This window comes from Coccomyxa subellipsoidea (genome assembly GCF_000258705.1).
Source record: "Coccomyxa subellipsoidea C-169, whole genome shotgun sequence".
Taxonomy (NCBI): Eukaryota; Viridiplantae; Chlorophyta; class Trebouxiophyceae; family Coccomyxaceae; genus Coccomyxa; species Coccomyxa subellipsoidea.
This window is the reverse complement of record NW_005178029.1, coordinates 584,425-608,978: the sequence shown is the minus strand read 5'-3', so window position 1 is coordinate 608,978 and position 24,554 is coordinate 584,425. Positions and strand designations below refer to the sequence as shown.

The window sequence follows — 24,554 nt, the reverse complement described above, 5'->3', positions numbered from 1 at the left end:
TTTGTTTCCTGGAGCCACAGCAACAACTGAGCATCCGGTATCTCTTCGGCGCCTGGGAGCTGCCTAGAACTTTCCAACAAGGCTAAATCCCTGAAGCCTTGGGTCCACATTTCCTGGCCACTGATTAGGAGGGGTACACAACAGCTGTGGCGCGGGCAGCGGGGGCGCGCTTACGTCTTTGCAGGATTTGAAGAGGGCTGCTGGCATGGGTGGCGCAGAGCCCATGGGAAGCGCCGAGAAGAGGTAGAGGTGCGCCTGGAAGAGCTGCACGCGCGCATACGTGTTGCTGTCCGCAGGGTCTATCAGCCCGTACACCTGGCGGCACCCACTTGAAACATTCATGTACCTGTTTTGACGATGCATGCATGCTTTTTAGGGACACCTGCATGCGGCAGCAGACAGAAGCACTTTCACGAAGATGTTGAAGAAAGATCATGGAAAAAAGTTGGAAGATGTATAGATGCTGCATGGTGGGGAATACGTGGCGACTGGCTCTTGGTTGAGCATTGCACGCAGCAGCATACGAGCCCGGATGCCACTGAGGGAGTGTCGAGCTATAGGGCAGGAAAGGGGGTTGGCTTGCAGACACTCAGTGCGTTTCTCACATGCCTGGAACAAAAGACAGAGCGCGGAAATCGTGAGGTAGCCGCCTCTATGGGAACTGGCTCAGGCGAGGACGCAAAGCCACATGCCTGTTTCGGGGGATTCCATGACATGGAGAGGTCGGACATCAACCTACATTCCCCACAGAGACTGCCTTGGGTCTGTGCGGCATTTCTTCTTTGCTTCAGGCAGTTCCACAGAGGCAGCTCACTCAGAGCTCTCTCACCCACATCCTGATATCTCCATACCACAACTCATAAAATACAGATGAGAAGACAGGGCCCCCAACCTAAGCCGGCCCTCCAGTGCGAAGCTTGTCCGGAGTTAGATCTTTCATTTGTATCCTCCGCATTGCCAACTCCATGCAGGCAAAAATCAAGGGGGTAAAGAAATGGGTTCTGCAGGATGCTCGGCCCACCTCGGTCGCCATGTCAGCGTCCAGCTCATCGAGCACGGCCATGGCCCAGAGGACATTGGTGAGCGCCTGCTCGGTGTCGGCCTTGGAGCGCCTGGGGTCGTACAAGATTCTGTCCTGCCGCTGCCGGTACACGGCCATCAGCGCCTCGCCCGGGTGCTCCGCCAGACGAGCCATGCCCCATATCATGTTGCACAGGTTCTGCGCAGCGCACAGTCGTTTCAAGCTCGTCGCCTCAAGGGCACTGCTATGCTGCCCAAATGCAATGGACCTGCAAATGTGGCTGCAAATTTGCCTTGGAAAAATTTCCCGCACCGCCGAGGGTGCGGGTTTTAGAATGACTACTACAGTATTATGGTGCAAGATTTCACAACCACCAGGCAATCAGGCGATTTGCTGATATGGTGTCACACTGCACAACACAGAGCATGGGTGAACCCACCTGCGCGTCGAATTTTTGGATGAGCTGGCTGGTCTGAAGGTGTTCGATCATGTGCTTCATGTACGTCTCCCCGGGGTGATAGCTCATAGACCCCAGCGCCCACGTGATCATGCTAAAATTCACCGGGGCTGCGTCGTTTTGCATCACTTCCATGGAACGTGCCACAAGAGCCTGCACAGGCACCAAAAATGGCATCTCTGCTCCGCTGCAGTCAAACACGTCATAAGAATCATAATAGGAATCACGCACAGCAGCCTGCATGATACATAATCCTCTTGCTGTGAATTCCTGGCGCCAGGTGGGCCAACAGTGCATATTGTCGGACACGGCTGAAAGCTCTTGTAGGGTTACATGGTACTAGTGTCAGGAGGCAAGCAGCGTCTGCAGATGAGCTTGATGTCAAGGCTGCCACATTCCAGCCTCTCTTGGACTCGCCAGATCCAAGCAGGACCCACTCAACTGCTGGGACGGTGCTGAGAGATTGTACCGGCCCCGGCCAGCCGTGGCCAGCGAGCAAGACAATAAGGGCCAAGTTGCTGTGTGTCTGAAGGGAAGCGGCGGCTTCGTACCTCGATCATGGGCAGGTAGGGACGCCCCTTCATGCCATACATCTCTTGTTGCTTCAGGTCCTGCTTCGCCAGGCCCCACATGATGTTCGAGCAGCCCTGCATGACCCCACATCACCCAACCTCATGTCCTGGACAGCGGACAAGCAAGCAATAGACGCCATTATTAATAGCTCTACCTAGCTTTTAAAAGGTGAAATTATTCCTCATGCTGACCAGATTCACACAGCATGGACAGTGCACAAGCTGCCAAAAACCGCAAGCTGTTCCAGCAACCAGTTGCCATTGTCTGCCTTCCCCGCTGAGCCTGCAGATGCCTTTCAGCAAACAAGCTTGAAGGCTTTTCCACCGGCACATGCAGGACAGAGATCCATAAGGTATAGGCTCCTCAAGCAAGGCCAAGCAAACCCCGGCGTTAGTATGACAAAAAAATGGCTGCATGCGGGGGATGCTGCGGAGCAAATCACAAAGATCCTACCATCTGCACAATGAAGATATACAAAGGTTTCAGGCCATCCAATCAAGGGGAACAGCCAACTCTTTCTCACCTGCTGGTTCATGTTGTCGGTTTTGAGGGTGACGTGCTTTGCGAGCGCAGGCAGGAGCCGGCCCTCACAGGGGTTGATGCCCAGAATGCCGCAGGCCCAGAACATGTTGGAGAGGTCGATGCCGGTGAAGCCGCCCGCCGCCGCCGGCTTCATCAGGTGCTCCCCAATCGCATCCAGCACTGCCCCATCCAGTGGATTCACCTGCGATGTGCCGGACACCGTAACCTAGTGGATTCACCTTCGCTGTACCCACACCACTACTAAGTGGATTTATTTTACCAAACGGTGACAGGCCCGCTGACATCACCCTCTTGCAGGCCTTGTTGCGCAGCTGCACACCAGCACATGCAAACACCTCTCATGAACGCGTCACGGTGCTCTGGCAGCTTCTGATATGCAAGAAGTGGCACTTGGTTAACTTTTCCAACACTATGGCTGCACTCAAAGTACCCATCATCCATCACAGAATAAAATGCATAGGATCCTCTTGATCCAAATCATGCACATGCATCATGAGCGAGAGACCGCAGCATGCAAACGGAGCACAGGTATAGCATGCATGCAGTGGGCCCAAATTCAACGTCTTTCTACAATGGCATGCACCCAACTCACTTCAATGATAATAAAGCAGAGGCTGTCATAATGATATATTTTATCAAGCATTGTTTGGTAGGATGGTGCAACCTCCAGTCTACCTGGTGTAGGCATCATGACAGCTTTGTGGTTCAGGGTTATGACACCATATGAGGGGACTGAACAATCGACTGAGACCCCCATGGGTACAATGACCAAGGGCATTGGAAAAGGGATTGCCGCTCACCCGCAGGCTGGCGAAGGACCAGAAAGCGTGTGCGCAGCCCATCGAATTGAGGAACTTGCCGCCCTCCTCCCGCGACAACTCCATGATGCGCTCGCACACGGCGTTCAGCAGCCGCCCCTCTGCGCAACCACACACTTTATGGCACTAGCGCATGATTGGGTGGAGGTGAATGGATGCCAGTAGCGAAGGATCTCACAAAGGGACCAACGAGGAACAGCCTATCAAATTGCTGGCATGCATCCTGGCCTGAAAGAAGGGCTCTTCTCAAAAATCCTGTAGAAGAGAAGCTGAGAATAGAACGGCACCGGGGAAACCACTTGCCGAACATCCTCCTATGGTGATACAGTGGAATGCAGCATGCAAGTTTGGATGCCCTGCGTACCCAGGAGGTGTTGGCGCAGCATGCCCAAGGCTTACAGCACATATATTGGTTTAAAGAATGCACCCAGAAGGAATCCTGATGAGTATTCCTGCCAAAAGGTGGAAAAACGCACCCAGCAGGTTCTGGCGCAGCATGCCCATGGCCCAGAGCACGTTGGGCACGGCGCGGCTATCCATCTCCCCAGCCATGCCCACCGCCATCTCACTCAACTCCGTCAGCAGCTCCCTCAGCCCCGGCGTGGAATCCACAAGCGTGTCCACGTGCGCCAGCGGGTTGCGCTTCTGCAACACATGCGGTGCAAGACTCACATCGGGGCACAATTTTAGCACTCATTAGCGTGATTCCATATTGCATCAGGGCTGTTCAAAGCACGTGAGGCAGCAATTCCACAGGAGCTTGGCTGAAGGCCTCAAAGGTGTTTCCTGCCATATTGCATGCAAAGGCGCATATAATTTCAGACAGCTAAATGAGACAAGGCTGGGAGGCACGCCAACATGCAATTCCCTCCTCACCCTGGAAAGGAAAGCAGTGCCCCGATTAAGAAGGCTGCGCAGGCCAGGGCCGCAAATAGGGGGACAAAAGAAGAAACTGTGAAGGGAGGTAGGCGCACCGAGCTGACGGTGTTGGCAATGCGGCCGAGGCGGTGGATGCAGCTGGACACCTGCACCATGTGCATGTCATCTCGCCGTTGCTCCAGCAGCAGGCGCAGGTCGTCCACGTAGGCCTGCAGCGCCTGGGGCGTTCCCTCCGCCACCGCCCACTCAGCGCGCTCCAGGATAATTTGCTGCGGGTTGCCCGACAGCATGCTCGCCGGCTTTGGCGGCGGCGGCCGCGGCGGCCGCTGCGGCCGGACCGGCCCTGCGCGCTCAAATGCGTCATCTTAGTTACATTGTCCAACACATCTTTGTCGCATTCTATATTTTGCCAATATTGCTAATATTCAAACGCATTTTATTTTCAGAAAGATCGCATGCGGCGCATGCAGTGCATGTGATCCGCAAGGCAGCCCCCTATTCTGACATTGGCGCTCGCCATGCCTTGCATGCTTTGCATTCACTCTTGACTTGAATTTAGTTTGCTTTCTTCCTGTCATGCTTCATTGACAGGATGGAGGCATGCGAGATTCAGGACCTTTTGAGTCCGTATTTAAATAAATGTGTCAGAATGTGCGGCCTTGACGTGAATCTTTCAGCTGCAGGCAGGCAAGGGAAGGCTTGTATATACAGTATCAAGAACGGCGGATTACACACCTGGCTGCTGCGGAGATTCCCCGGCACGGTGCAGCGGCGGCGGCAGAAACCTCGGCACCGGTCCTTGCTGCCACGCTGCCACACCCGCCGCCTGCTTGCCCTCGCGGGCTGACGGCCCATCCCCTTGCTCAGAGTCTCTACGCTGGTCCCCCAGACCTTTTCTGTCTGCAGGGGCCAGCTGCTGCTGCCCCCATCCGGTGCCCTGCGCCTGAAGGAATCCAGGACCATTATCCTCCGAAAGTAGCGGTCTCTGCCGCGGCCGGCGGGGGTTTCTGGGCCCCGATGGGGGGCCCTGCTGCCACCGATGGCCCCCACCCACGCCCTGCAGATCCTCCTGATCTGGCTCCCACCGCAGCTGGCTTTGCTCCCTGGAAGCTGACGGCGCCCGCCGCCGCGGCCCCCGGCCCGGCGGCCGCGCACGGTTCTGCTGGAAAGCCCCTCCTGCCTGATCAGGTGTCCCTGGGGAGTCGTCCAGTGTTGCTACTCCTGCCCCATTGGCATGCCGAGCTGACAGCAGGCGGTGATCTGCTACAGAGTCCCCGGCTCCTAGACTGGGTCCGTCTGCTGCAGCACGCACAGCGTGCAGGTGGGGTGCTGGAGACGGCGAAAGTGGCTCTACAAGGGTGCTGTGGAGGCGGTGAGCTGCTTCTGGTTGGGCCGGGCCATCTGCCCTCAGCAGAAGATCAACGGCGGTGCACAGGCCGGCGTGGAGGGTGCTCCCAGCCTGAAAAACATGTTGAACAGCAATTGCTTGGAAATCATGCAGAGAGAGCGCTGGATCACCCGCAACGAGTTGCAGTGGAGGAGCAATCCCTGATAGGCAGACAACAAGAATTCCACAGATTTCCATGAACTCTTCACAAACATGGCGTGATGGAATTTGATCGCTTTTGAAATTGAAAATCCACGGATTTTCTTCCAATACCGCGCAGAGTTGTGTGCAGTACACACCTCAGATTGAGGCAGCAGACGTAGAAGCGACACATGGAGTCTCCTTGCCGACAACATAGCTCGTTTGGAAAGCATTTAATTACACCTGAATGCTAGCATATTGCATTGGATTGCTGAACAGGCGCCCAGGCTAGATTTTCCGAAGACCATCAAATTGATAGTAAATGCTGTGCTTTTCCTGAGCAGAACAGCTGCTTGTTTCTTTCGCAATCTCCAAGCAGTAGCTGAGATCAACCTTCTGATTCCGTAAAGAATATTGTTTAGAGTAAACGTGTAGAATCAAATTGTTTCGGAGGTCATGGCGTCTCATCTTCCGGAGTCGGCACCGATGGTGTGGCGGTGCCTCCCCACATGCACCTGCCTCCTTGTACAGTACAAGTTGTACTGCCTCTGATGTGAAGGAATGGGGACTGTCATGAGTCGTCCAAGAGGCACAATGCGAAAAATCTACAAATTTTGGTTGGGCCACTATTTAGTGGTCACTGTTTTGAGGGACAGACACTTATGCTCAGACCCGCCCGGCGACTCGGTCGGACCCGGTCCGGGACCCGGTCTCAGACTGTGCAGACTGCGCACGCGGGGGACAGTGTTACGCGGTGTTTTGTAAATGGAGTGCACACAGGTTTGGCGTGAGAATGAAGCACTTGAGATCTGGCAATCACTCTGCCGTGCAGGATGTCTCATGCAGGATATTTAATTTCAGAAATCTCAGCAATGACGGCTGCCATGTACTACGGTGTATGTTCTTAAAAACGGCCCGGCCGGCGCCGCGGCGGCGGCTGGGCCTCGATGTCACAGATCATGAAAATAGGCAGATCTACTAGAGACTGCTAGCGTCAGGAAGCCTAACAGGTAAGTGCCTCACTCTACATGATGTACTAATCACGATAAACTCTGCAACTGCAAGTCTGCACGCATGCCCACACTTCTGCTGATTAAGGCTCTAGTCTACTTGCTACAAGCCGCCGCTCTTTTCCTTGCCAACCCAAAGCTGTTTCATTGAATTCTTCTGCTCCTTTCTAAAAGATCCCTTGCTGTTCTTTGTGGCCCTCCTGTCTGCCACTGACAAAGCCTGCGGAAGAAAATGCACACATTCCAGGACTGCAGCGCAAGCGTGAGAGCTTGAAGATATTAACGTGTCGTGGACAGTCTGATCACAGAACGCACAAGAGGGTCAACCTGCACCTTGTCTAGCTTCAGGGCAAGGCGCCGCTTCTGTTTTTGTGTAGCCTTTCCTCGCTTGGGCTTCAGCTTGGGACCCTTCTGCTTGAGCTCCCCATCTGGCTGCTCTAGGGACACAAAATCGCTTGTGTCCATTTCTGCGATCACAGCAGCATCTCATGAGCTTTTTCCAGCAAACCGAGAGCCATTCAACCTCAGGTGACAGATAACTTTAGTAGAAACTGGCATCTAGTCACACGCCGGACCCCGAAGGCCCATACCTTGTGCAACTTTGTCGCCTGCACCAACGTCACTATCAACATCCATGCCGAACGCGCCCTTGTTTTTACCTGAGGTTCCAGTCCGATTGTTAGTGACGGCAGTATTAAACATCTCGAGGCCAACATTAGTGGGACAGTACGGCGCATTTATAGGGCAGGTGGAATCAAAGATTGGGCATCAGACTCACGTCTTTTCACCATTCTGTATTCAGAATACCGCGGTGGACCTAGACAGCAGTGCAATAGATCTCCACCCTCTTTTTTAAGGTCCCCAGCAAAATGATCTTCTGCTGACCAGCAACCAGAAATTCTGCTTACACACAGGAGTATAGGTGTGTCCACGATATTATTTCAGGGAATGTCTCTCGGTTAAGTTGCCAAAATGTTGAAGGAGTTTGCTGGCTATCAAAACCCTGAATAAATCCCCGAGATTACTATTTTTCAAAATTTTTCGAATAGGGCGTTCGGTTCCACCTCCCGATATATCGGTAGATCTGATGCGTCCGTCTTCAATGTAAGCTCAGATACCAGGTTGCCATTATCAAGGTTGTGCCAGCTTTTCTGGGGCTCATCGTTAATGTTGTTACCAGCCATGTGGTAGTCCATCAAGTCTTGCAGAAGTGAGAGCAGCAATCTCTCGATTTATATAGACAAGGCATTTGTTTTATATATATATATATATATATCAGTCTCTGGATTTAGACTTGATTCTCCCATTGTCACGACATGCCAGCATACAAAACATCGTGATGCTGATCCCTTCGCGAGCAGTGGGTACGTTGCCAAGGTCGTGTAGTCAGAGTCTCGTGTATTCTTCACCGAGGCCGGTAAAATCCGATGTATGGTCTGAACAATTGTGAAGGTCTATACGATAATCTGCATTGTACTTATGTTCACCTTTTTGTGGGCAGGTCCAAGGATCACCACATCAAGATCAGCTCATATCTGCCATGCCAGTCAGGCTCAAGCCGTGCGGAAGACTGCTGTTATCACTGGGGGTACTCGTGGTATAGGCTTTGCAGTGGCCAAGTCACTGGCCAGGTGTGTACCGGCACCATCCTCTCATTTACTAGATCCTCTATGTTTTCACTGATGATGATGATGATGACTTAGCCAGAAATTCTTGACGCGATGGCATAAATGCAGGGATGGCTACAAAGGCCTCGTGCTGGGGTACAACTCGGATGCTAAGGCAGCAGAACATGCGCAACAGGAGTTGCAAGATGTTTATGGCGCCACAGTATTCTGCGTCAAGGTACAGGATGCAGCTCTCAACTTTTTAAGGATCCTTCTTGATGCTGTAACAAAGCCCTAAGTGGATCTATCCAGGCCTCACATCCGCTGCAGTAAATCACTGGGCTCCGTGATGCTCAATGCTGGAACATTGGAACGGGGCAATGCCAACTCATGAACATCTGACATGCAAATCTGCGCATTCTCAATTGATCTGATAGATTCCCTGGCATCCAGTCGCGAAGTAGAGCACTGGACGCCTCTCTATTACAAGACATGCACTGACGACTAAGCAGTAAACAACATGCATGCAGGGGGATGTGGCGCAGAGGGAGGTGCTGCAGGAAATGTTTGGGCTGCTGCGCGACCACTTTGACAACCGCTGCACGGCCTTTGTGCACAACGCTGGGCTGCTGGCCGGCTTCAGCAGCATGTCTGAGTACGAGGGGGCGCCCACTCTGGAGCGCACCAGCAACCAGCAGCTGCTGAATCCCCTTGATGCAGAACTCAGCAGGTGCTCATCTCCCCACACCTCTCATCACATCTCCGTTGTCTTCCTGGACTTTGTGGTACTAGCGTTTGTGCTGTTGCTACCTGCGCTGCACTCGGTGATATTGCTGAGAAGAAATAGCCAGCACGAGAAACACGCTCAACACCTTGATGGCACACGCCCTCAAGAGTCTGATCCTAGCAGCGATGTCACAGGACTAACAATTTCAATCTGGTCTAAAGCCCCACCACAATGTGGTGAAAAGAATACAGAACGATATTTGATGTTGCCCAGATTTGCACTCAAATAAGAGACAGTGTGTGGTGGGTGTGCAGTGTGGAGAAGAATTTTGAGTACTACTGGCGGGTGTACACCCTCTGCTTCCAGCTGGGCCTGAAGCAGGCGATGAAGTGCGAGGGACTGCGCCATGTGGTGGGCATCTCAGCCCCGGGCTGCAACCTGTCACAATCGCCCCGCCTGTGGTTTGATGACCGAGGGCAGGTGCAACCTCTGCCTTTCAGCTCTTTAATCAATTTGGTTGTATTCAAGGTATCAGGTGGCGGGGCCCGGTGTAGAATTTGAGCACCGTACCCAAATTTGATTGGGTCTTGGTCGGATCTGGCGAGTCCAACAAGGGGAAGAATGTGCGGCATGTTATACCTGGAGCTTGGCTGCAAATGCCTCTGACACAAACAGAGTGTGGTAAATTTCACCATAGAGATATCTCAAGTGCCATCAGGAGATCCCCCAAGTTGCTAGGCTGAAATGACTGCACAAGCGCCCATCTTTACCCGATAGTATAATTGCTGATATGCCAGGTCGTCATTTCAAGGGTGCTTGTTTGTCAGCTCCGCTCCGCTGCTGGCTCAGAAGTCTCTGAACTGGGATTCCGTCAAGAATAAAATTTGATCTGGCTGCGTGCAAGTGCAGGGCAAGGCGGGCATGGAATACCTGGTGAGAGTGGCTGCCAAGGCCTACACCAAGCAGGGCATCAACTTCAATGCCATCATCCCCGGCAACGTCCTCGCAGGTATCTGCCTTTCCTTGCTCGTTCCACTGCCTTTCCTGCAAGTCAACTAGCATTTTAGGAATGCAAGCATGCTTTGCGCGATTGTGCTGAGCATGCTGGTGAGACAGAGATCAGGGCAGGCTGAGGTGTGCATGTTCTTCTTCGGAAGTTTGGATTCTTTTGAGGCCCATCCAGACTCATTGGCTCACTGCTTCTGACCAGGGGGCACAATCCTGGCATATGAGAGCGGAGAAGAGCTGAAGAACTACTATGACAACCGCCTGGAGACAACCACCGGCCGCTGGGTGGGAGCTGAGGAGATTGGGGATGTTGTCAGCTTCCTGTGCTCGCCCCAGGGCTCTGCAATAAATGGGCTTGCCATTCCAGTGGACAACGGGCTGCACCTCTTTGGCGGCTGAAGCATGTGCCTGTGCTTGGTCTGGCACATTTGTGCTCTGTGTTGGAATAGGCCTTCAAGAAAGTGGAGGCAATTTTGAGGGCTCAGATGCACCCATGTCTGGCACAGATTGTGTGTGAAGCCTATGCTACTGTCTGGGAGCTTTTTCACCCAAGTGGGAGCAAGACTTGTGGAAAGCTGGTAAAGAACCCTTTGGAGAGTGAAGTGAAGGGCACTGCCTGCTGCCTGTCAGTCCAGCTTGTTTTTTTGTGGCAGAGGTGGCTATGCATTGCAAGGTACACGTTAGTGGTCAAGGGATTACCAAGGAGGAGCCTGGCTAGGACTGTTCTAATGTGAACATGAGGATTTAGCCAGCCCAATATGTCCACTACATGAAGATGCACCCAGCTAAGAATTTCCATACAAGCAACACCAGCATTTGCCGCAGATGCACTTGGTTGTCTTCTCAGTGACCTCCTCATAAGTCTTCGGCCTCTCGCCCCGTCTCCGGGTGTAAAAGCACACCTTCTTGCTGCTGTATGCAAATCCATCTCCGCCAGAAACAGCAGTGCCCACAACAAACCCCCTACCTATTAAGTTATCCATCAGCTCAAACAAGTCAGCCCCAGTTATTTGCGGCTCTGGCTCAAAGCTGCCAACAATCATCTCTTCTAACCTCGAGGCAGTATCGTTTGCTGACTCCAGCCTTAGATGCAGCCTCTGTGCCGTCAGGATCAGAGTCCTCAGCGGCAGATGACCTGGAATGGTCACCTGAATGATCTTCAAAGGCTTGAGATCAACATACAAAACCTTCAACTGTGTAAGGTTGTGCAGGCGGGGGCACAAGCTCAGATTGACCGGCACATATTCAATTGGGCACTCAATCAAGCCTACCCAATCATTATCCCAGTCCGCCTTTATTGTCAGTTGTTCCAACTTGGGAAATGCCTGCAGAAAGCTGAAGTCGTTTACACCATTCTGGTGTTGATCGTAGCAATCAAAGGTATCCACTTGATGCCCAACTGCCCGCCACACCTCCTCAAAGTGCTCTGCAGCCAATGCGGCGGAGTCCAAGTGAAGAGCCACTCGGCACCGGGGCCGTAGTTCCAAGGAGCCAGGCAAGAAGAAGGAAAGCTTCAACCATTTCAATCTGGGCAGCGACCGAAGATTCAAACCGTCAGTCTTATCATAGCGGTCTTCAATGTCCACTATGCCAACCTTTCCAAAAATCTCCAGCGATTCCAGGCTGGGAAGGTCTGAAAGTGTTTCTTCCAAGGCATCCTCCCCATCGTAGCCCACCAGATACAAATGCTTGAGAGCTGTCATGTGACTCAGAGGAGGCAGGGCGATGCCCCATATGCATATGCTCATCACCTCAACGCAGTGAATGCTGGTGAGCATCCAGTCAGAAAATCCAGGATCCACAAGCTTGTGATCTCTGTGGTATGATCCACTGGCTAAGAGTGAGAGTCTTCTGACTTGATTGGGAGCATTGCTATCAGTGAAGAGAGCCTCCACAGCGTTTTTATCCGCCTCACGCCACTGGAATAAAAGGACTAATTTCAAGTCTCTCGCTGCTTGCCAGTGTGTGCAAGCCCATCGCAGCGAACTGAGCATGGTTCCACCAGGCAGTGATGTGAAATCCTGCTCAGCTTCATGGTCCTTCCAGCTCCAGCCAGCTCGTGGGAAGTGCAGATCGAGAGAATGCAGCTGCATGCGGCTGAACATCCTGCAACAAAGCGCCCCAGAGGTTGCCCACTCACCCACTGTCATGTGGCCAGCAATGCGCTGCCAGATCTCCTCTGGCAAGCGAGGCATGTTATTACCTGTGCATACGCAGATCAATGACATTAAGGATGCTGCTGCTTGTGCCGATCCCCCCTCGGGCAGTGAGCTGATCCGCAAGCTGCTTCACAACAGTCATGGTAATCGCTGCGCCCAGAAAATTGTCTATCATTTAGGAGTGAACGGCAATTTTTCTCAGGCGATGGACCTGTGCACGCCCATTTTCTGATCTCTTTGATCAGATGACTTCAACAAACACTCATCTTGATATCTTCACCCACCACATGCTGTAATGAGGATAATTGAGCGTCCAAGATCGCCGCACCTGCCATGATTGGCTAGATTGATCACCATACAAACCGCTTGCTGCGACTTCCTTCGCTGGAAAAGCGTCAACGCCTCTGTTGCCTCCCCCTGAAGATGTCACCACCTTGGAGATGGACCCATAACAAGTGCTGGATTTGCGGATTGGCAGCAGATACTTCTGCAAGTTCAAAGAACAGCACAATCGCCTCAGCCTGGAGGAAATTTTTCAATTCTACATCCATCTTGCCCAGTTGCAAAGCACCGAGCCGAACCCGTTCGGCGGCGTTGGTCAGCTTCGCTGTCGGTGCGCCATCTGCCCATTTGCGTTCCTTCTCATAACCCACTCGCTTGTCCCCACGCAGACATTCTGCGACGAAATTTGTTTGTTGCTTCGCCTCCATCGTGCAGAGTTGCTCTGTAAATAACTAAAAGGGATAACCTGATACGAGCAACTTCGAGCAGGCTGAGCAGTTGTGTGCTGTCAGTAATGTACTAAACCAAAGACTATGACAGTTCCTGGAAGTTTTTTCGTTTTTCCCTACATTTGAACACATCTTCAACTTTGACTGGCTGCCTTCGTCGGCACACCACCAACGTCAACGAGCATTGCACTGTTCCCGAAAAGAGACTACCTGATTTGCGCATACACAAATCGTTGGACATATTGGGTACTACAGTAGTCAAAACATCAATCGAGCATAATACTGTGCCGATCCGATCGGTTTAGTAAAGTCCTAGACTAGTGATAGAGCTCCTCAAGTTGGGCCCTGGCCGTTGCTTCCAGTGACCCATCCTGGGAGGTGGAGGCCATGCATGGAAGGAACTCTTTGATTGCGGCTTTCGTGCTCCTCTTCCTCTCTGCTCCCACAGGTATGAAGGCAAACCGATGATAAAGGGCCTCAAAGGCTTCTTTTTGTGGTCACTGCCCATTCTGGTCAGTGTCATGTAACTGTTGGATTGACCTTTTTAGTCACTCCGAGAACTGTCTTTCCACTCCTGTCTGATCTGATAGCGTGCTGGGGGCAGGGCTGGCACAGGACCTTTCGAATGAATCTTCCAAGAGAAAAGTGGACGGGCAGAATGTGCCCAAGCTGACACTGCAGCTGGCAGATCAGCAAGCCTTCTTGGACAGGCATGGGAGCAAAGTGGGGCTGCACGCCAGAAACATCCGCAGCATCGCCGCACCAGTGAGTGCTTGAGTGCCTTCATGACCTTTTTGTCATATCCGTGTGACCTTGAAAGATTCTGTGCATTCAACACGGTATTGAGGTTACTTCTGTGTTGCAGGATTTTCCAGAGCAGGATATTTTGGGGGCAGGGACATGGCAGGAGGTCCCGGGTAGTGGGCATATCTGGAGATTGGCCATTCAGTCAAGTGGCGCTCAGTCGCATGTATTGATATTCAGGTGATCCAAAACCACCTTCCTGCTTGATCACGTTCGCGCCGCAAGCTTTGCATTTACACATTCAACGCGATGTCTAAGTCGGGGGCTTACATGCAAGTTCTGAAACTTGCTTGCTTGAGTGCACTGCAGCAAGGTGTTCTTGCCGGAGGGCAGTTCACTTCGTATTAAATCACAAGATGAGGACGTGTTGGGAGGCGTCTGTGGTCACAATTGCCAGCAATACTCAGCGCAGGATATCAATGTGTCTGGCCGCCTTGTCGTGCCTGAGATCCAAGGTGAGGCACTAGCAATTCGCTGCTGTATGACGGGTGTTCAATTGTAGCACGCAGCAAGTGACACTCACAATGTAAGAGCTGCATGATTTGCGGCTGAATCGCTTGTGAGTTGCAGTTCTGACAAGCTTCAGGGAATGGCGGGGCACTTTATAAGGAGGATGGTGTGTCTATGCAGGGGAAACAATCATCATTGAGTATGTACAACCAAGTGCACCCTTGGATTCTGGATGGCCTCTGCTCAGGCTGGCATCAGTTCTCCAGGTACACCTACTGCTACCATTCCACAGAACCCAGGAGCTCGGCCAAAAGCTGCAAATCTTGGGCTATTTACAGTGTGCTATGTGGGGAAGTGTTTGGGAAGTGAAGGAAGGACACTTTTTGTACAAAAAATGTTTGATCCTTTAAAAATTTTGCTCACAGGGGTTCAAGGAGAGCCTGGCGGAGGTTGCGCAGAGCAGCAGGAGGAGGGCACGCCGTCTGACGGCCCTGCCGCCAATGCCAGCTCAGCCGGCCCGGCAGGCGCCTGCAGCTGACCCCGGCGCAGCTCTGGGCCCTGCACCGCCGCAGCAAGCACAGGCCGGTGCCCTGACATGAACTGCTGGGTGTCCTGATATCAAGTGCTTTACCACTTCCCGGCTGTGGCAGAGTTGTCTATCGTTAGCTGAATCTCTTGCGAAAGTTCCACCTGTTCTCTAACAGTAAGGCTGCATTGTGTTACTGGTTTGTTTCTGCTTCTGTGTGGCTTTCATGGCACATGGCAGGCTACTTGTCAGCATGCATGCATGCAGACTCATAGCTGAGCATGGATGGTTACCATCCAGAGTTCCGCCGCATCCTACTGCAGGCTGAATGCATTCTGGCTGGTGTGATGCAGGGGACGCAGTTCAACGTAGATCAGATGCAGATGACAAGCGATGGGGTGAGTCAGTGCACAGCTAGTGTTGAGTGCGCGCCTGCTTGGGCTGAGGAGGCGTCCGGTGTCATGGACATCTATGCCATTGACATGCGGCTCGGGGCTATGGGCCTCTGCACAGGTATTTACTTTGGCAAGTTTTAATTCAAACTTCAAAATCGATTAAATCGATTTTTCGAATTTTTTTGAACTGGCAAATTTTCCTTGTGGAGTCAGGGTGTGCTGGGTCCCATGTGCGATAGCAGCAAATGGGGTTCAGCATGTGACCCTTCTGATAGTTCCTTGCCATGCATAGCTTTCTCGTGAAAGAGCTACATGCAAATTGTAACAGATGTGAAACTGAGGCAATGTCTTAGTTGTGCCAATCATGCTATCCAGCTTTGGGTATGGTCTGTATATTGGTCTCCAAGCCGAAGATAGAGTTTCTGCTGCTGTTCTGCAGGCACAATCATCAATGCACCGCTTGGGAAGAAATTCCTGTTGACAGCAGACCACTGCTTTGTCGGTAAGTGCTCTACAATGGGCGGCTCCTTGTACCCTCCTTATGGCTTACAGTGTCAGGTGGAATAATCAGAAGGGAATTTCTTTCTGATTTTCAGTATGATTGCTTGTCTAAGATGCCAGAGATTTCAGATACAAGCTTCTCTTTGATTATCACTGACATGCTTATGTGCTGTCCCACAGACAAGGTGGACATTTCAAATTTCCAGTGGTGGCTCCTCATCTTCAACTATGAGACCCCCTGCAGATCCAAAGACCGCCCGCCTCCCATCAGACAAGTCATACAGGTGGAACCTCTTCTATCTGGTGGTCTCCCACTGCTAAGTCTGACACAGTAGACTGAGGATTGCCTGATGTTTAACATGGTGTTTCTCTGCTTGGACATGCCTCTGCTATCATATAGTTGGCAGGTATGCCGCTTTAAGAGGGATGAGAAAAAAATTTGAATTAATGATCTGCCCTAAATTTGCCAGGGCACGAAGCTGCTGTTCTATGACAGCAAGTCGGACGTGTTGCTGCTGGACATTCCCAACGCCATCCCCGATAACTTCAAGGCCTACAAGGTGGGCTTTGACGCTGAGGAGGTCACGCCCCAGCGCGCCATCTCCATCCACCACCCTGCCGGCAACATCAAGCGCATCTCCTACGCCAACTCCACGTGAGAATCCTTCTCCTGCGCCTCGATAAATCACTGCCTGGGTGCACTATGGGTGTGTTGATCTAAGTGTGCTTGTCCTGAGCAGCAACCAGAGCTCCTATGCCAACTCCACGTGAGAAACCTCCCTCCTATATCACAGGGCCCCATGCATGGCTCTGTTCTTTTGAGTGCGCAGCGACAGGAGCTCCAAATTTGGCCATGAGAAGAGTGTTCTCCATAAGAGCGCCCAGTGCATGGCTGTGTTCTTTTAACTGTGCCTGTTGTGAGCAGCAATAGCCGCTTCATCTTACACCAACTCCATGTGTGAAACAGTCTCACCCAATGCCTGGCTCTCTTGTTTGAATTTGCCCATTGCAAGAAGCTTTCGCCTCCGTCTTCACCATTTGCCACACACATTGTGAAGCAATAGGAATAAGATAACTTCAGGGGCGATGTGTCAGGGACTTGCATGTGGCAGTGCCGAAAGGGTTATATGATTAATGGTAATTCCTATATTAATACATCGAACAAACCGATTTTTTATGTGTTATGGCAGAAATGACCAATTCTGAGTGGCAATGTCCTGTCATGTTTCAGGGACTCGATCACGACGAATTTCCAGGCACCGACCTTCTCAGAGGACATCCACCCCACCAATCAAACCCACTTCCAGGTGAGGCGCATCAGCGTCTTTTTGCCCGCATGCTGCTCATGAGCACGCAGCCATGAGCGCACCAGCGAAGGCGACCCCTTGTGCCTAATGTGCTTGTGCCAAGACTAGGCCTTGTTGTACATCTTGTTGTGCACCACCATTGCACACGAAAGAGCTCGATTGCAGTGTGCAAGTGGTGCCAAGATCTCCCGGTGGTCCTTTGCGTGATGCCGGATCACAGAGCATTCTCCCTACCCGTATAATATACTCCACAGCTGAAGGAAACACTTGCATGCTGTTCCATGCAGGTCAAGTGGACGCAGGGGGCCACGCAGGGGGGTTCATCTGGGGCAGCGCTGATAGATGCTGACTCTAGGAAGGTTGTGGGCATCCTGACTGGGGGGACGACCACCTGTGACATCTTCAGCGGGGCCGACTACTTTGGCATGCTCTCAGTGGTGCGCCGCTGTGCTGCAGCCGAGCTCTGGCAGCTAGTGTGCCTTTGCATCCTTTTTGCACCGTGTCTCATCTTCCTGAGGGAAATTTAGTCTCAATAGCAAGCCTGTGAGTGCTAGCCTGCCAGTGCCAGATTCTCTGGCAGGCAGCATGTGCCAAAGTTTTTGATTTTTGCACATGTGTCTTTGGAGCCTGTGGTCATATAGTGCTGGGGTGGATCCTGAATTCCTCTCATGTGGATTCTGAGTTGGTGTTCTGAGGGGTGAAATGATTTGGGCGGGCATAGGCCCTCTGCAGCTTATGATAATTGCCTTTAGGTTTGGCTTCCTGAGAAAGGTCCAGATGGTTCCTGCAACTGAGAATATATTCATTGGGCAGGCGTGGCGCAACGGCCTGCAGAATTTCCTGTCGGACGCGCCGAGCCTGACAGACAGCGGCCAGGGGGGATTGAGCACGGTGACTCAGTACGCCGGAGGGGTGGTTGTTGTTGATGCGCTGGAGGGAACGCCCCTGCCCCACCACGGCCCTGCTATCAATTTCTGGCCCTCTGTCTTCGTCATGGGGCCAGAAAACGTCACCCGCGTCGCTTTCTAGTGCGCCCCTGATGTGCTATCTCTTTCTATTCAAGCTTAGCTTGTGTAGTTGCACCACCAATTCCCTGCCAGGCAGGACTTTGCCAGGCATACCAAGCTGATGAGGATTTGTGGAACACATATGCCTAGCACAGTCATGGGGGATCACCTTTCAGTGAGTCTCTGTTGTGCACTCCACTCTTTTTCAAGATAGCCAATACTGCTTGGCCCACAGGTACTCGTTAGGTTTGCATGCAATAGCACGTTCCTGCCTGCAGAATGCAGCTCTGCCACTTCACAGTTCTTGTGTTAGTCACAAGCTTGGTTAGACATGGGGAAGCTGCAAGTGACAACCTGACTTTTGCATGCAGATTTATACTGTCCTGCACAGATATTAATACCTCACCTTCTGTCTTTTGTGCAGTTTGACGGACTCGCCAGCGCCGAATGAGGTGATTCAAACGACCATTGTGGTCAAGGGAGACCTGCCAGGCAATCAGATCAACCCGGCGCCCTACATCACCCTCTCAGAATACAGCTTCAATTTCACGACAGACAATTGCTGCCAGCTTGCACAGCCTCTTGCAGTTACCACAGGTGTGCACTTCCCTGCGTCCATTTGCTTGTGCCTCCTTTAGTTCTGCAGTCTTTGTTTTTGCAGTACTCTGCCCTTCAATGAGAGGCACTTGGATGCATGCATGTATGCAACTTGCATGTTAGCATCATATCAGTTGATTGTCAACTGCAGCGGCCCATTCTATTGCTTCCATGCCATTGTCTTGAGGAACTGTATTGTGCATGTGCTCATAAACAGAAGTTCTGGTTTTGCCCCGGGTCAATCTTGAGGTTGCTGAATTCTGGGTGTGCTGCAGCGCTGGGAGCATCAGTTCCTGGAGACCTGCTGCGGCTGCAGATTGTGTTCTGGCTGACCAGTAGCACAAACGCCAGCTACCTCCATGTCTCCACCATGAAGGTAGGTCCGTCTGTGAAGCCTGTCCAACTCATTGAAGAGCCTCACAAATCCTTTTCCACACTTACGGCAGCAACTTTACGTTATTTTGGGTGGCCCCATGTGAAATGCTCACTTCGGCCCAACCTCACCAAAGCTACGCTGAAGGTATTTGATTTGTGCAGGGCAAAAGATTCATGATTTTCTGGTGTGAGTGCAGGGCATCATTCAGAGCGGGTTCACAAGCTGGACCACCCTGCAGCCTGTGGCCTGCCTCAAGGCTCCCTGCTACTTCACAGACCCGGTAAATACCCTTGATATATTCTCCTAGCATGCACTGCCTTGCACACTGCGCTTGGCTGCTGACAGAAGCAGCCGCATTTGACCCGTCATTCCTGAAATGGGATCCCCCTCTGCACAACAGATTCACATGTTATAGGGAGGCGCAAGGCCCTGGGGTGTTTCAATTGGTGATGTGGATGTACCCTCTTGCGCTACCAGAGACAGATCTACCGTGTCTGATTGAAAACATTTGCTGTTCTCAATCGAAAAAAGTTTTTTTCTGTGTGGGCAGATTCTGGCAACAGCGCCACCCACTTATCCCCTGCCCACGAAGGCGGTCTTCCGGTACGCGCCCACGAGCGAGACAGCTGTGGCGCAGGACGTGTGCCTGCAGGACGGCTTCCTCGACCTTGCCACCATCTCAGTCTACATCAACGGCACATTCACATGGTCAGTGTAGCTATATATATGGTCTCTGACTCCACATAGTATTAAGTTGAAGAGAGCACTGTCAGATAAATTCTACAAGATTGCTCGTGCAAGGCGAGCACACTTCAGCGGATTAAGATGGCATTTCTCAAGCAGCATCATGGCGCGGCAGGCACCTCAATGAGACGTGCAGACTCCAAATCTTCCGAACACTTCTCATATGGAGAGTCTCTTCTTGTGCAGGACGCTTAGCCAGTCGTTTGACAACTCGGAGTGCGTGCACATCCCCGCGCTGGAGGTGCCGGCCGGCATAGCGCTTTACACGGTGGTCTCCGATGCCGACGACTACGAGGCCGTGCTGCCCATTGGCGCGGTCAAGTCTGTGGCCATCCGCGAGACGGCCCCGCCGCCGGCCGTCGCGCAGAACCGGCCCACTGCCGCCGCCGAGATTGTCGCCGCCGTCAACGCCGCATGGCAGCGCGACACCTCCGCGCCGCCCCCTGCGGTCCCCCCTGCCACAACCGCCCGCGCCGGTCCCCACGGTGCCGCGGCCGGCGGCGGCAACGTCCCCTCCGCCGCCCCCGGCCCCGGGATCGCGGCAGCCGGCGCGGCCGGAAGTGCGGTGCAGCCGGCGGCGGGAAGCAACGCCGCGGCGCAGCCGGCCGGGGGTGCGCAGGACAAGGCGGTGACGGCGTCGTCGACGAGCGGTACAAACCCCTTTGGAGGGGAGAAGGGCGGCCAGGCAGAAGCTGCGCGAGCGTCGAGCGGCGCGCCGCCGGCCAGCCCGCAAGGAAAGTCAGGCGCGGGTGACTACATGGACGGCGCGTCCGCGGCCGTCATTGCGATGCCTAGCGCATCCCTTAACTCAAACGGACGATAGTAGACTGCCATTTCTATTCTTATTATAATTCCGTAAGGCCACAAGTCTCGTCTTCTGGTGCATGCATGTCAACCAGCACATACACTATTCTTTCTGGAAAGACCTTGATAGCATGCAATGTGTGCCACGGAGTGTGTACTCTCTATTGATTAATTCTGTGCCAATGCAAGATCATTAGTTAAAAATGAGCTAATTTGTCGGTTGGGAATGGGAACACAATAATACTGAGCAAGCAGCACTTCTCAATGCAATTTTGTGTACAATGCAATTCTTTGTTGGGGGCGCTTGCCCACTGCTTTTGAAAGATGTGCTATTGAGTGCTAGTGTCAAGCATTGCTGCAATAAAATTCAATGGAATGCTTATGCTGCAAAGGTGCAGATGGTCTTGAAAGCTGGGGAGGAATAGTGGCGGATTAATATGTGTAAGATCTTGCTTGCATTGCGCAACCAACAATAGCATTTGTGCCTAGACACTGCCAAGCTGGTCTCTGTTCCTCGCCATGGGTTATAACTCATGACTACTGTTTATGGCATATAAGTATAATTAAAAGAACGCTTGTGCAGGGCTTTAAAGGGATCATCTCTATGAGCATGCACATTCTGCCACTGGAGCACCAGGCTGACTTACAACCTTTACATTTGCCTTTTTTTGAGGGACACACCTCCCTTCATGAGACTGTACTCCATTCTTTTGCTTCAGGCATGCACAGTGCACCTTAGATATGTACAGAGTGCCGCTGCATCAGGCTGAAAAGAAATAAAGAAAAAGGTATCATGGCAGAATTCAAAGACAATCCACCCATTCCTCATTCACCGTCATACTTTTCTACTCAGAACACATGTGGGAGAAACTTACTGAACGGAAAGACCGATGGAGCCACAATTACACCGTTGTGAACGGCACTTGGCAAGCAAAAAATTGATGTCCAGATTTGGGCCACTCCACGACAGGAGCTCAGCTGGGAATATCTGGCACATGCCAGGTTCACACCACAACTGGCTCGTGACACAGAAGCCCCAATTAGGCAGCGATTGTCAGGGACTGCACGGTGATTCAACCTTGTTCTTTTGTCTCAGAGACCAACGGGTGGAACCCCCTAGACTAGTTGTTACCCCCTAGTCATCCTAACACATGTGCGCAACTTCATGTCCTCAGCTCTTGTGCTGCGGATCATCCTCTCGGTTGCACACTGTTCGCTGAACAGCAGCCATAACATGCATTGGATTGTTGTCCTGTCAGAAAAGCTGCCATGCGTGAATTCACCGCAGAAAGACTCCCCTGTGAGGCTATCAAAGATGCTTGAAAAGATTTGAAACACTTCAACCCTGCCCGCCTGACACGACTGGATAAAACACCAGACATGCCGGGAGACAGAATTGGGTGCTTTGTGATAACGGAGAATGCATGTCGGTCACCATCAAACTGCAAAGTCAATTTCACAAAAAGAAGCCCTTTTTCCAGAGAGCGCATTTGTTTGTCACTGCCTGCTGCAGTATACTTGGCATGGTAGCCGAATAGCCGGATCAGCTGTCAAGAGGTCACTTGGCCGTATGGGAACAAGGGTAATTAGCGCCCTTGCGTTCACTGGAGGGAGGCAGTTGCGTTCAGGGGACCTGGCGCATGCTCATGGCGCTGCCGGCGTCGGCCATGGTCTCCATGCGCTGGCCGCTGCCGCCGGACGCCGTCGAGCTCTGCATGTTGGCAGCCGTGCCCTGGCTCTGCATGCATGTATACCGATAGTTTAGTCAGAAAGCTCTCCTAGAAGGCTAAAAATCAAAGGTCAACGGCGCAAGCTCGAGGCATGAGCACGAGGCACCAAATTCATCAATGATGTGTTGTAAGCGCAGCACGCACACATCAACTGCCCTCAAATGCAAAATTATGTCTTCTTGTCAGCATAGCAGCATGCACAGCTCCCGAGAGAAGCAAAGAGGGCAACGCGGCTCTATACGCGTCATCACCCCATAAGACCATGGCATGCAGGTCATTGTCACACAGCGTTCAGATTCCGCATCACACATGTGACACTAATAGAATTGGTTCTAGATTTGGCGCTCATGTGAGACTGGCTGGCTGCAGCTCCTCACCAAAGGCACATGACAGGTTTGACATGCATGCACTGAAGCAAGCTCAAAGTTCAAGGGTTGTGGGAGCGCACATTGACTGGGCGCACGGGTCCGACGGTGGCCTGATCGGTGGTGGCAGTGGCGCCCGATGACTTGGACTGCGAGAGGGGGGCATAGCTGCTGGGAGTCACATCGCGCACCGACTGAGTCTGCTGCGTGCCTGCACACAGAAGCAGCTGTGCATCAGAATCAAGCAGGCAGAAAGGCAGGCAGGTTGGAAAAGAGCATCCATACGATCAAGAGAAGCCAGACAGCGGCAAACATCACCCCCTGGGATGTCCCAGACACTAGCTATGGCACAAGTTGCACCGTTGAATGAGAATGCGTGAAGAAACGTAAACAATTGCAGGGTCATACAGATGGTGGGCATCTCTATCCCATGACATAAGCCTTACTGTCACCATTCAGAAGTTGGGTTCCTGGACTGAGAGACCAAGGCATTGGGTTCAGCGGCGCAACCGCTGATATCCAGGGTGCTAGGATATGAGCATGACACCAGTGTGCTCAAAGATTTACAAATGCAGGGAAAAGTCCAGGAAGGAATGAGCCACACCTGCCATGGAGGTTGAGCCGTCAATAGAGACGACGCCCACTGGCTTGGTCCCTGCTGAGCTGGAGGTGCGAGCGCTGGGTGTGACTGGGCGCACTGTCTGGGCATAGGGCGCCGAATTTGCTGTCGTTGTAGTTCCCTGTCACAGGGGGCACGCAAAACCCTCAGTCAAAAGTATTTCTTGCACAAATTTCAGACCGGGATAAGTCCTTTGTGCTGTGCTGACAGGAAACCTCTAGAAGCTGGCTAGTCATCGGTACTGCAAAGGTCTGTCCAGGGTGTGCTTCAGGGTGAGGACTTGACTTGGGCTGCTGAATAATGCTGACGCAAGCAAGGCAAGATTCGAAATGTTGTTGTCGCCCTGGGCTGGGTGGTGTCTACAGCGATGGGCGAATGCTGCCGCACCTGGCGTGCGCTAGATGATGCCGCCTGCTTCAGCAAGCGACCTTGCACGGCTCCCACGGAAAGGATGAGCACAAAAATTAGGCTGGTGACGACCTGCAGGCACAGAAGGGCAGATGAGATCATCGATTCCTGCTGCCATGTCACAGCCGTCCAGGTCCAGATCGACATGCAAGCGCACGGGTACAACAATCGTTCCTCGATGTCGTGATGGCACAAGTGGACGCTAACAAATATGCCGACACCATCACCGATCTTGTCGAAACATGGCAAGATTGAGGGGAGTGCTTGCCTTGAGGGAAACTGCCCGCTTGTCCATAAGGCGCCTGTGGTCAAATCGCTGAGAGAACGAAAAGGAATCGAGCTCGAGCTTCCTGCAACACAATAACAACTTAATTGTTAGATGCTCGTTATGCTCACTTAAGACGCTTGCCTTGACAAGTGGCCACCCCGACAATGCAATGTAGGGCTTCCGAAACCACGGCGTTAGCTCGAGAGTCTCCCCGACATGGGAATCCATCAACCCAATGTGATTCAGAGGCTAAAACATCGTGAAGATACACAGACGATACTTGGGCATACAAGCGTGTGTGCAGAAGGATCGTGACCAGTGTGGCTGACCTGTTCACACGGGTATGTCCTCGTTCACAGATGGATTGCTTTTGTCAAGGCAAACTGTGTTCGACGCTTTTAATCTCAACGAATTCAAGGATATTATTCGGTCAGCTTCTGATTGCTTGCCTCCACGTTGTCAGCAAAACCATTCTGGCAATTCTGCCAGCCAACGTGAAGCTTCCCTTTTCCGAAAGCCAAAAGAGGATTTGAGCTGACGTCGCATGGTCTCGCAAGGATTGATCCATCTGACGATTTCTTTGATTTATTGA

General features: G+C 52.3%; 4 protein-coding genes across 4 annotated transcripts; 2 read left to right on the top strand and 2 right to left on the bottom strand.

Annotated features, from left to right (window-relative positions):
- Positions 1-6,659: 6,659 nt before the first annotated feature.
- COCSUDRAFT_48382 (hypothetical protein) lies at positions 6,660-7,780 on the bottom strand. Its single transcript, XM_005645222.1, has 4 exons — positions 7,608-7,780; positions 7,420-7,488; positions 7,163-7,296; positions 6,660-7,049 (listed from the first exon to the last, which is right to left on the bottom strand). The coding sequence occupies exons 1-4, from the start codon at positions 7,618-7,620 to the stop codon at positions 6,933-6,935; spliced, it is 333 nt and encodes a 110-aa protein (XP_005645279.1). The 5' UTR covers positions 7,621-7,780; the 3' UTR covers positions 6,660-6,932.
- Positions 7,781-8,168: 388 nt separating this feature from the next.
- COCSUDRAFT_57298 (NAD(P)-binding protein) lies at positions 8,169-10,570 on the top strand (the record flags this gene model as incomplete). Its single annotated transcript, XM_005645221.1, has 7 exons — positions 8,169-8,193; positions 8,433-8,460; positions 8,566-8,674; positions 8,967-9,166; positions 9,478-9,643; positions 10,073-10,172; positions 10,374-10,570. 7 exons carry the CDS (start codon positions 8,169-8,171, stop codon positions 10,568-10,570), a joined length of 825 nt encoding a protein of 274 aa, XP_005645278.1.
- A 2,878-nt stretch (positions 10,571-13,448) lies between these two features.
- On the top strand, positions 13,449-21,029 carry COCSUDRAFT_48381 (hypothetical protein; the record flags this gene model as incomplete). Its single annotated transcript, XM_005645220.1, has 14 exons — positions 13,449-13,509; positions 13,666-13,826; positions 14,741-14,900; positions 15,676-15,738; positions 15,918-16,021; positions 16,208-16,392; positions 16,969-17,044; positions 17,332-17,481; positions 17,858-18,072; positions 18,476-18,648; positions 18,924-19,024; positions 19,221-19,304; positions 19,575-19,732; positions 19,955-21,029. 14 exons carry the CDS (start codon positions 13,449-13,451, stop codon positions 20,589-20,591), a joined length of 2,328 nt encoding a protein of 775 aa, XP_005645277.1. The 3' UTR covers positions 20,592-21,029.
- Positions 21,030-21,146: 117 nt separating this feature from the next.
- COCSUDRAFT_54210 (hypothetical protein) lies at positions 21,147-24,359 on the bottom strand. Its single transcript, XM_005645219.1, has 6 exons — positions 24,292-24,359; positions 23,963-24,044; positions 23,674-23,766; positions 23,272-23,407; positions 22,751-22,878; positions 21,147-22,310 (listed from the first exon to the last, which is right to left on the bottom strand). The coding sequence occupies exons 2-6, from the start codon at positions 23,987-23,989 to the stop codon at positions 22,197-22,199; spliced, it is 498 nt and encodes a 165-aa protein (XP_005645276.1). The 5' UTR covers positions 23,990-24,044; positions 24,292-24,359; the 3' UTR covers positions 21,147-22,196.
- Between the last annotated feature and the right edge of the window lie 195 nt (positions 24,360-24,554).